At 45.9% G+C, this 12,087-nt stretch overlaps 1 protein-coding gene across 1 annotated transcript in view; it reads right to left on the reverse strand.

The window, feature by feature from the left end:
- Window positions 1-498: 498 nt before the first annotated feature.
- Window positions 499-12,087, reverse strand: part of ALDH1A3 (aldehyde dehydrogenase 1 family member A3) — a 37,684-nt gene continuing 26,095 nt past the window's right edge. Inside the window, exons 10-13 of the mRNA XM_072796644.1 lie at window positions 10,767-10,931; window positions 9,408-9,565; window positions 8,290-8,364; window positions 499-2,394 (exon numbers count right to left, since the gene is read on the reverse strand). Of these exons, the coding sequence (XP_072652745.1) occupies window positions 2,322-2,394; window positions 8,290-8,364; window positions 9,408-9,565; window positions 10,767-10,931 (471 nt within the window). The 3' untranslated portion in view covers window positions 499-2,321. The remainder of the gene's footprint in view (window positions 2,395-8,289; window positions 8,365-9,407; window positions 9,566-10,766; window positions 10,932-12,087) is intronic.

The raw sequence follows: 12,087 nt of genomic DNA on the forward strand, positions 1-12,087 counted from the left end.
AGATGCTCAAACACTCAGCCACCTAGGTGCCCAGGTTCCCAATTCTTGATCCAACCTCAGTGTCAGCTCACAACTTGGTGATTGAGGCTTCTTAGAAACTTCAGGTAGGTTAAACCCAAGCACCTAGATCCTTGTGAAAAATGCACACAGTAGCAGGATGCAGTATGTTCCCTAAACCCCTGTACAGTCCTCTCCACCATTTACCAGAGTCACCCACTCTGGAAAAGGAGACTCGAGCAGCTTAGGTGACAGCTTACACTTTACCAACTAAAATGCAGAGCCTCTGAGGCTGAGCTCCCTGCCTGCTCAACCTGCAACACCGTGCAAGTGGGCTTCACGCTCAGACTAAATACTAGGGCTGATTGAGCAAATGGAATTTGAATCTTAAACTCTCAATACTTCTTTATTACAAGCCATTTTGTACAGAAGCTCCGAGAAAGAGAAAGGTCAGCCACAGAATGAAACAAGTTTTGTCCTTAAATGAAAAAAACATAAGGATTGTCATATATCTGATTTTATTTTATCATTGTTGCATTGTTGGACACAATCTGCAGTTGGGGTCAGAATTCCCAGGCCAATAGGATTTTTTTTTTAAAACCATACCACAGGAGTAAACCTTAAAAGAAGTGAAATCTAATACTATATAGATTTCCATTTCTAAATACAGTATATTACAGAAGGTTAAATATACCACCTCTGTTTACTTACAACTATAAAAAGATACATTAACTATACCAATTATAAATAATGTAGCATTTCATATTAAAGGCATTATTGTACAATGAGAGATTAAGAACCCTCTAATGAATTACTATCAAGGTTAGTATCTATAGTTACTTGAGATAAAATCCTGAAAATTCAGTGTATGGAGTCAACTCCTGACTTAGCAAGTTGCTGACAGTTTAAGTGATAAGTATTAACTGATGTAGAGGAGGTGAATTGCATATTGCCTATTTCTAACAAGAATGACAACCCCACTCCATATATGACTTTCCTTCATTCATACACTGGTTTCAATGTTTATTTTACTAGTGCTCTCCCCCCAATTTAACTCTCAAACATAATTTAATTCCCAAACATAAGCACCATTTGAAAAGTAACTAGTTAGTAACAGTGAAAGTATCCAAATAACGCAATTATGTTTGGTTTTGTTTTTTAAATGCCATACTGAACACTTTAGAACTTGGGGTTGCACCGCATTTGCACATATAAAGAAGAAAAGAAAAATTCACGACACATTAGTGCAGTACTCAGGCCACTTCAGTTGGAGACCTGGTTCTTCCATGGAGTCTGGATGTTATATTTGTTAATCATTAATTAATATCAAAAGAGGACTTTAAAAAACCAGACTGTATTAAAACAACATCCTTTCCAGTTGCGTATGTTTTGCTAATCTAAAATAGATAACCAAACCAGAGACCCAAACCAGAGACGAAGAAATCTACATAAGCTGATCACAAACTATTAATGCAAGTGGTAGAAATTCCTAATTTGTAAAAGTGAATCATGGCTCTGATGTGCAAGACGCGGTTGCTATGCTGTGGTAGTGTCACAGTACTGTGTCCTTAGCAGCGATGGTGACACTAGCAATGTTCTCTGCCTAAGAAAGTGCCTTGGTTAAGGTAGACCGTGACATAGTTTTAGATAAGTATTTTGGGGGTTGATTCAGTCATGTTCCAAAAGGAGTTTTGGTTTTAAGCTGAGTCCCATGGTCAATGTCTAGATGTAGTCCTTGAAGACCTATGCCCATTCACAACCAAGACCTTCAGTATCCTTCCATGGTACTTGCTTCCCCCGAGCTCCCTACATTGGATCCTCAAAATCCTGTTTTTATTTTGTTTTTAACTTAGTCCTGTTTCTTTCCCACTAAGTGGTAGGAGGGGCTTCTTCTGCAAGCAGGTAACCCCCCAGAGGAAGCCACAGGTGCAGGGAGGGCCCTGATTGCAGAACAAACCTGTAGTTTTTCCAAGTTCTTACTGGAGTCAGAGTTGGCAAAACATTTTTAAGTGACCGCTGGATACTTCAAATACCACTTCCTGTTGGCCACACCCTGAGCCTCTTCACTGTCCCCGGGGACCTGGTTGAAAGGGAAAAACAGAAATGGCCAATAGCTCCATCCCTCAGGCAGGACGGCAATTTTTCACACACACACCAGAATAAAACAGGAAGTGTGAGAGGAAAATAAAAATCATTCAAATCCAGTAGATTTAAAGTCTCCAGGACAAAGTAACCGGGGAAGGCAGGAAATGCAGGTTTTCTTCGGCAAGTTCCATCTGCCACATTCAGCTGTCAAATGTTTGAGGAAGGAGCCTGTTGTTTCTTCAGGGGCTCTTGTCGTCGAGTTTGATGGTGACAGTTTTCACTTCTGTGTATTCAGCCAGCGCGTATTCACCTCTGCGATCACAGAAAAGAGGAGAACATGAAACAGGGCATGTCACTTAGCCATTCTGTTCCACTGCATTCTAACATTTTTTTTAAATAAGTTCTTGGAGGTTGAACAGCTTTTTTTTTTTTTTAAGATTTTGTTTATTCATGAGACACACCACACACACACACACACACACACACACACAGAGAGAGAGAGAGAGAGAGAGAGAGAGAGAGAGAAGCAGGCTCCATGCAGGGAGCCCGATGTGGGATTCAATCCCAGGACTCCAGGATCATGCCCTGGGCCAAAGGCAGGTGCTAAACCACTGAGCCACCCAGGGGTCCCCTTTTCCAGTGCATTCTAACATTTGATGGGTCATTCCTCTGTTGGGCATTTGGAGTCTGTGCAAAAAGTCACAATGGGATGACTTAGTAGAGGCATGGCCAGGATGGTAACACCATTAGTGCTTTTAAGTCACCGGATGTGTAACTTAAGTTTACCTATCAAGTTTTTTGGTGCGCGATGCTTTGGAAAGAAGGGTTTGCCTTTAATGAATGAAAGGGATGGGAAAAGAAAGAGGTGGAGTCCCTGGGTGGGGAGTACAGAGCGAGAAGAGGGCCGACAGGGGTGAACAAGGAGGAGAGCTGGGGATATGGCCAGAGGATTCACAAGGAGCAAGGAAACGGAGAGCCTAGAGTCAACCCTGGAGCCTGCAGCTGGCAACCAGCTGTAAGAGGTCTAAGGTCAGCCCAGAGCAGTGAAGGGAGCAGACATTAGCACAGACTGGACACAAGGATGACCACAGCCTTTGAGTTCACATCTTTGGTTCGTGCAGAGCCCAGATGACCCTTCTCAGGCATTATGGGCCATCCTCCATCCTCTGGGCAGCTCCCCTTCCCAGAACTGAGATGAGGCTTTGGACAGCTTTAAACGCTGCTCCAACACTTGCTCTGCTGTTAGATGAATAAACACGGATCCTTATTAAGGAACAGAGGTAGAAGTAGAGGTGGCCACTGAAGGTTCCCATTTAATCCCTTAGATCAGTGGTTCTCAAAGTGTGGTCTCAAAGCCTCGGCAACACCTCAGTGCTCTCAGGCTGCCTACCCTGCCCCTGATATACTGGGGCTGACAGAATAATGCCCTTGCTTCAGGGTGACCGTATCTCAATTCTCCAAACCTGTGTTAGGTTACATGGCAAAGGGGGATCAAGATGGGATTTTTAAAGTTGCAAATATTAGCTGGTCTTAAAATAGGAAGGTTATTCTGGATTACCTGGATACACCCAATGTAATCACAAGGACCCTTACGAGGGTTAAAGGGAGGCAGAAGAAGAGAGTCAGAGGGAAATAAGACTACAGAAAGAGGTTCAGAGAGCAACAACAGGGTTGCCTTTGAGCACAGAGGAAGGGGCCACCAGCCAAGAAATGTGGGAAGCCTCTAGAAGCCAGAAAAAGCAAGGAAACATATTCTCTCCCTGGAGTCTCCAGAAAGGAATGTAGCCCTGCGCACGCCTTGATTTCAATTTACTGAGACTGTCAGATTTTTATCCCACACAACTGTATAAGATAATACATTTATGTTGTTTAAACCACGAATATTGTGATAATTTATTGTAGCGGCAATAAAAAAAATGAATACACCTACTGAAGTGGGGCCCAGAAATCTGTGTTTTAACAGGCCAGGGGATTCTGATACAGCTCAGTTGGAGATCCACTTGCTTAGGCCTATGGAGGCAGGTTCTTTGCCTTCCCTAAGCCTCCAACCCATTATCTTTAAAATGGGCATCCTATTGCCTTCTTGTCATTATAATGGCTGGAGATGATTTACTATCAAGCACCTATGTACTTATGTACAGGTAAAAAATAAAGGGTAGAAAGTATTATTATTATTATTATTATTATTATTTAATTAATATGTCATTGGGATTTTTTTTGGTAGTTTCCTAAAAGAAAGAGGTCAAGAACCCATGAGAATGAGTGATGTATTTTGCAATCTTTTCTAAACATAACACAAAATATAAGTCACATACAGAATGATGAATTCATTTTGTAGAGCAGAAAAGCCATTTAAAAATCCCCTCAAAACAGATGACGAACTAGAAAAAAGTTATATTCACAACTCTGTGTAAGAAACTGTGCTGTTTTCCTTAATATACAAAAAGTTCTTAAAAACCAATTAAAAAACCCCACAGCAACCAAATGGAAAAAATCAACAAAGGGCATGAATAGGCAGTTCACGGAAAAACAAATACAGATCACTAGTAAGTGCAAAAAATATGCTCAACACTCTCACAATTAAAGATATGCAAACCAAAAGAGCAGGAGCTCATTTTTCATGTGGCAGATTAAATACCCAATTTTAGGAATTTATTCTGAAAACAATCTCCCATGAGTGCATAATGATTTATGCATAAGGGGGAACACCAGCATGGTTGGTGAGGGCAAAAGCCCTTGGAAATAAAGTCCATCAGGGAAGATCCTTAATGAAAAGGCTAGAGGGATATCTGAAGCCCATTCTCAAGGGCCCATTCTCAAGGGCAGAAAGTAATTTGCTCCCATTTCATTTGAAAACAGAAAAGAATGCACATATGTACACCCACTGTATGCAAAAGAAATGCACAATAAATTCTAAAAGTGAGCCTATAGTGTGGCACTGTTAAAAATGCAAAGTAATTAGTGATTTATCAACTTCGTAAAGAAAAGTAAACCGAATGATGTAGCTCTAATAAGTAGCTCATTAGCCCACTAACTAATAAGTCCAACATTAAACCATTCCTGTAAGATTAAGTACATGAATCATCCCATTCTTATTACTGCAATCACTGCCAACATTCAAATTCTTGCTGCTCTTATTGGACCCACGGTGGCGTGTCCTAATGTGTTTCTTGCCCCCTCATAATGATCTTGGCGCTCAAGGTTATCCATGAACCCAGCCCTTCTCCTATCCGACCTCACCAGAATGTTGGGAAATAGAGGGGCTGGGTGACCATGTGCTACCAGCTATGCACTCAGAACACAGCACCTGCCTGGTGCACCAAAGGTTCTCATGAAATATTAGCTAAGTGAACAAATGAACAAAATGAATGATGGAACAGTGGTTCCTTCTAATGAACGGGATTGTGGATCAGTGGAGGGAGGCCTAGACTTTCCACACGTCTCTTCCACACGTGGATTTTTGTTGTTATTGTTGCTGCTGCAAAACCACCAAGAAAAGTGCCCAGAAGGAAGAGCACTTGGAAGCTTCGTCCCAAGACCCACACAGAAACAGATCCCCCAAGGGGTCCGTGGGTGGGCGGCAGGGAGCCAGCCCCTGTCCAGGCGGCCGGGGATGGGGAAAACCATGGAATCCACCGCACCGTGCTCCAGCATACAAAAGGAGAACTGGCTGCGACATGAAGACATTAATCAGAGACAAGTGAAAATGGAAATTGGGTTTCAAGTCAGTTTTCCAGGCTCCTTGTGAGTTATGCTAAAGTGCTTTATCAAAAGCCTTGGGAAAATATAGGCCGAGGGTCAGAAAAACACATTGGAAAAAAGTCCCCGCAGTGGCAGGATAAGACACGGGCTGGGCTGTGCTCTGTGCCAGGTGGGGGTGCTGGGACCCTGGACGGGCTGTCAGAGCAGTGGGAAGGGAGACCAGTGACAGGCAAGGAAAGCAATAAGCAACAGTCAGTGTGAGTTTGTAGAGGCTAGAAGTCAAGTGGGCTCTACACACCCTTCCAGCAGCTTCGACATCCAAGGCCATCTGCTTGGGAAGCAAAATTCTTGTTGCAGCAGGGAGCTGCGCCTGGCCTCTGTGTGGGGTTCTGGGTCCCCCACCACAGCTGGTCGAAGGCAACTGGTCAGAGGGGACAAATGGCCATGGATGACCTGGCTGGCTTCATTCTGAGTGCCTTAGAGAGGTGACACCTCTATTGAGCAGGGCGTGGTGGTGTGATAGGTCCACTAGTTCAACCCCACCTCTGTCTCTTCTGGCCGTGTGACCCAGGAAAGGCACGGAGCCTCCCTGGCCTCCTTGGCTTTCCTCATGAAGAAACGACGGTAGTAGCAATAGCCATCTACGATGGATCAAATGTATATGTTTGCCTATAATTCATACACTGAAGCCCTAATTCCCAATGTGAAGGCATTAGGAAGTGGGGCCTTTGGGAAGTGGTTAGGTTAGAAGAGTTGGAAGCCCTCATGAATAGGATAAGCGTTCTTATAAAGGAGACCCCAGAGAGCTCGCTCACCTCTTCCACTGTGTGAGGACACAGTGAGAAGACAGCCATCTGTGAAACAGGAGCGGAGCTCTTGCCAGACCCCAAATCTGTTGGCCCCTCTATTTCAGGCTTGCAGCCTCCAGAATTCTGAGAAATCACTGACTCTTGTTTCAGCCACCCTGTTTATGATATTCTGTTAGAGCAACCAGAACAAAGTAAGACAGCATCACATGGACTGCTGTGAGCATGGCATGAATTAACACATGCAAAGTGCTCATACAGAGCTTGGCAGAGTGTGTTTGGCAAGTGCCAGATGTCACCAGTATTATGGCTGTTGGGGGAGCCCTGACAGGGACCCAGGTGACCCCAGCACAGGCCTGTCTCTCTTAGGCAGGAGGATGTGAAAAGAAAATGAAGCAGAGGTGCATAGACCCTAACACAGACAAGCCTCTCTGGGGACAAAACATGATTTCTGCAGAGGGTTTTCATGGCAGAGAATTTACTGAGGGGGAAACAAGTCATTGGACATAGAGGGACACCAGTGGATACACTCTGCTCAGATGTGTAGATGGTTCTGGCATATGTGCCATGGCTCAGGAATGGACTAGAAAGAAAGACCAAGACAGGGGATGGGACCCCAGCTCCATGGAGACTGGTCAAAAGCATTTGTTCAGGGAAGGAAGCCAGCCCATTCTCTTATAACATCTTTATTAAGAATCTGGAAGGGGAGCTGCCCAAAGGCCCCAGTAGAGGGGCCGAGGGGAAGCATCTGAGTGCTCTCACTGAAAGATGTACAAACAAGGCCGAGGTAATACATTTGTGTATAAATAATACAAACTGTTTAACTAAGAGAGCTCGCAGCCCTCTGAGATGTTCCGGGAGTAGCCCTGCATGTTGTCACAGAAGGTCCCCCTGGGAAGATTGGTCCTACAAGCTGTTTGTCCACAAAGGCTAATAAAATCCCAAGCAGCACCATGAAGGACGTGGGAGAGAAGGCATCATCCAGCTGGAAACAACAGTGTGTCCACTCCCAGAACGTTCTGTCCAGCTCCATCCCTGGACCCTTCATCTTGGGCCAGACACAAGAAGGCCTGTCCATGAGTCTATGCCTATGGAGTTCACCTTCCCGGAGGGCAAGGCAGAAAGGAACCCTGGAGGAGTATGCGGTGGATTTGATGGAGCCATGGAGGACACGGCAGTATGTCTCCCAAACAGGCATTGAGAAGGAGCCAGGGTCACCGAGAGTCTGTCTGTGGAGCCTTTTGCTAGTGCGGCAGATACGGTCAGAGCCTGACCTGGGAGGGAGCCTATTTTCCTTGCTGAGGGCTGGGGTTGGCGTGAGTCTGGCAAAAAGTTCTACCCCTATCCTCATGTGGAGAGCCTGCACCAAGTCTCTACTGAACATCTCCATGCATGATGGGTGTTGGGGAGGACCTAGAAGCTGAGGCTAGAGGTTTGGTCCTGGATCCTGAATGAGTATGGCACCAGGATGAGGGTGGAGAAAAGCAGAAGTGCAAAGGCAGGAGGGAGAGAGAGGATGGGAGAGTTCCATCACAGCCCCAGAGGGAAAGGGCCACCAGCCTTCCTGACATGGCCCATCCAGCCTGACCCATGGGAGCACAGGCAAGGTCAGTGGCCTGGAGCCTGTGCCCCCACCACCCTGAGAACCTAGTGTGTGTTGTATTCACCTGCCGGCAGGCGTGCGATCACAGATACTCACAGTTCTCTGCCATTTCCTGACATTTTAAAGCCACCAAATGGAGCCTGTGCGTAGATGGCATTATAGCAGTTGATCCTAGAGGAAGAACGAAAGATGCTCACGATTATCTGGAGAAGACCCACCTGGGGCGTGGCTGTCCCGGCTCTCAGGGGCTTGAAGCAGACCGCTGCCTAAGGAATGACTTTTCGTCACAGTTTTAATGATGGGGACAGTGCGTTTTCAACTTCTGTCTTCTCATTCTTCTCACCAGAAGCTAAAATGTGAATATTCCTAAGTATAAAGCTTTCCGCTGGGATATGAAAGGAATGTCAAGGTGAGAAGAAAGGAGAGGGAACTTGTGGCATTGGGGAATAAGATTTGGCTTTGAAATGAGCCAGACCTGAACTCAAAGTTCTGCTTCTTGGCTTGAAGGATTCTGCGCTGGTTACTCAGTCTCTCTGATCCTCAATTTATATTCATCAGCGTTACCATCTTTCAAATAAGGCTAATGTCATCTGCAGGATGAGTCGTGAAGCAAGGACTTTTGTCCACACTTTGAACAAGACCATGCACTGCTTTATTTTTTTTTTAAGATTTTATTTATTTATTCATGAGAGACACAGAGAGAGAGAGAGGAGGAGATGCAGGCAGAGGGAGAACCAGGCTTCCTGTGGGGGGAGCCTGATGTGGGACTCGATCCCAGGATCCCAGGATCACAACCTGAGCCGAAGGCAGGCACTCACTGAGCCACTCAGGCGTCCCCATGCACTGCTTTTAGAGTCAGAATAAAAATGAAAGGTAGAGGGAGTGAAGCCCAAGAGGCACCACAACACGGTGGTCCAGAGCAGGGGCACCAGAGCTGGACAGCTGACTCAGGGCTCTGCTCTGCCATGTACTGGCTGTGTGACCCCAGGCAAATCACCTAGTCTCCCTGTGTCTGGATTTCCTCCTCTGTAACATAGAGACAATAATGGTACCTATCTCACAGGTGGTCATGAGGATGGAGCAAAGCTCTCAGACAGTGCTTGACACATAACATATGACTCAAAGCTGTCTGTCAATAGTCTGTCAATAGAAGGGCAATGAAGCTAGTAAGCCAGCGACTCAGGACAGCCGAAACACACACTTCCTCTACTCACCAGACAGTTCCAGACTCCAAGGCAGACGCCAGCTTCAGTGCTTTGTCGAGGTTTTTTGTGAACACAGCTGCTGTGAGTCCATATTCAAGGCTATTTGCTCTTTTGATTACTTCTTCAATATTTTTGAACTTCAGTATTGGCTGTACTGGTCCAAAAATCTGTGATTAATTGCAAGAATGGCAGTGAAAGACATGTCGGACGAAGCACAGACACTGTGAGCAAGCATTGCCTTCATTTTACCCAGAGTGCTCACATGCCCGAGGAAGGATGGCTGGAGGAAAAAGAATCCCAGGAGATCTTTTTGGCTACTTGACCATTGACATCTGAAGGGAAGGATTACAATTAAACAAAACTTAAAATGCCAACTGGAAGTATATTTCAGGCTTCCATTTCTTATTGTAATCAGGGCTTCAGAGAAGCCCCAGCCCCTGACTTTGGAGTAGCCCCTGCCCGTTGATGTGCACGGAAGACAAAATTTTGCATGTTTTTCTTGGGAAGTTATTGCTGAGGTGTTTGCAAGGGCACAACTGTGGGACCGGGTGCCCCGACCTCTTGGTGCTGCGCTCGCCATCAATGAGAACGCCATAAAATGTTTCCCTAATAACTCCCAACTCCCAGGTAAGGGGGTGAGAGACAATGTTCCTTGCCATGCAAAATAAAAATCTCCAGGGGAAAGTCTATAAAATACCCACAGAGGAAGCCCTCAACAGTGATTCATTTTCTTTTGCGTCCCAAAAGACCACATTCTGGGATCCAATTACCCAGAACCCTAGGTGGGAGTCAGTGGCCCATCTAGATTAACAGTAAGATTGAACAACAACGTGAGAATCCCTTATGGGGGGGCTCCTCAATCTCCACCATTTCTAAGGACGCTCATGATGGAAAACTTCAAAGAGAATTCCAACCGGGATTGTTCTTTGAATGAACATGCTTGTCTGTCATTTTAGTTCTGTCTCGGGGGACAGAGGGCAGCTTTGGGCCATGAATCCACTGGTATAACCCACAGGTGGCAAGAGCCCTCCACCATGGGCCACCCAGAGGATGTGTGAGAAGACAGAGAAGAGGGACTGTCAACCCCCAGAGATGTGTGAAAATGCGGGAGGGGGTTAGGACAAACTCTGCACCCGCTAAACTATGGTGGGGGTTCCCAAAGGCAGGTAGGCAAGATGGCTTATCTCGAGACCCCAAAGGAGAGGAGGAGGCCACAGGAGAATAGATAATGCTCCCCTCACAAAGACTTCTGGGATGTCTGAGCCCTAGAGAAGGCTTCTGTTTGTAAGGCTCATTCCTCTCGCTCCCCATCCCCACGTCCCACAAGAGTCCCCTTGGGATGAAGCGTTTCCTACACCCCCTCAGTACCTCCTCTTTGGCAATGCGCATGGTGTCAGTAACTTCTGAGAAGACAGTGGGTTTGATGAAGAGTCCCCTGTCTTCCATGGCCGAACCCCCACATTCCAGCTTGGCCCCCTCCTTCTTCCCACTCTCGATTAGGTCGAGGATTTTGTCAAACTGCTTTTGGTCAATCTGCAAAACACAATGAGGAGTACAGCCCAGATTCCTTTGGGGCAGCAGCTGCCATCTTGGGGATCGCACGGCCTTTCACACAATTAGCTGTGCTACTCCTAAATGACCTTGCCAAATCATAAGTCACACAGAACAGAGGTGCCTTATATGCAAATATTCCTCCAATGCACAAGTCTAGGATCTTTGGCTGGCACAGGGGAGAGAAGGGGAGACAGGATCTCCTCATCCTCTCCAGGTGTAGGGTCTATTCATAAGACTGACATCTTCCATGCAGTTAAGCAAATCTGTGAACAAAACAAGATCTGAAGTGGTCACATTCTTTGCTCTCTCAACTCTTTGCATCCTTCAGGGGGTTGCCAGATTTAGTAAATAACACTACAGGATGCCCAGTTAAATTTAATTTTTGAAAACCAATGAAGGACTTTTTTAGCATAAGCATATCCCAAACAGTGCTTATCTTAAAAAGGGTCTTGTTTATTTGAGCTTCCAATCTCACTGAGTGTCATGTAGGTTATCTGGAAACCCTGCTCCCTTCTCACAGGGCACCGTGCACGAGGGTGATAGTGATTGGAACTGTCCATCCATGGTGCAGAGGAGAAGGGAGGAGGAAAGCTGACCACCTTACCCAGCACTCCAGGGCATAGAGTGGCATGAGCTTGAAGGTGAGATGGATGGGCTTCTCCTTGCTGGTGAGGGGCCAGATCATCAGAAAGGCTCTACCTTCTGCCACCCTGTCTAGAGATCTCTGGAGCCATAGTGCACCCTATACCCCCAGTGCAACATTTTTCTTTTTGACATGGCGCTCAACCAGCTGTCAAAGGGCACCCTTTTAGGGAGACTGTGCTTGAGGGCAGAAGTCCTCTCTCCATCCCCAGTGGTCCTTCTACCCACATCTGTGGGTGCCCTGTTCTTGACCATGACCCTGTTGCTACTCCCCTCCTCTTTGGCTGAGAGAGACAGAGTTTTGTTAGGTTTGCCATAGCTGAGCTTTTTAGATAGAAAAACTGGTTTCATTAAAAGCAACTTTAAATTTAAAAAATAAGCAAATCCAATGGTGTATTTGGAAAAATGTCTGTTCCTGAGGATCAGGTTGGTTTTCCCAGAAAGGGTGGGCACATAACCTTGTACTGGGCCAGTCATCTCCGGAAGTGTGGAT

This window comes from Canis lupus, chromosome 2 (genome assembly GCF_048164855.1).
Source record: "Canis lupus baileyi chromosome 2, mCanLup2.hap1, whole genome shotgun sequence".
NCBI classification, from domain to species: Eukaryota; Metazoa; Chordata; class Mammalia; order Carnivora; family Canidae; genus Canis; species Canis lupus.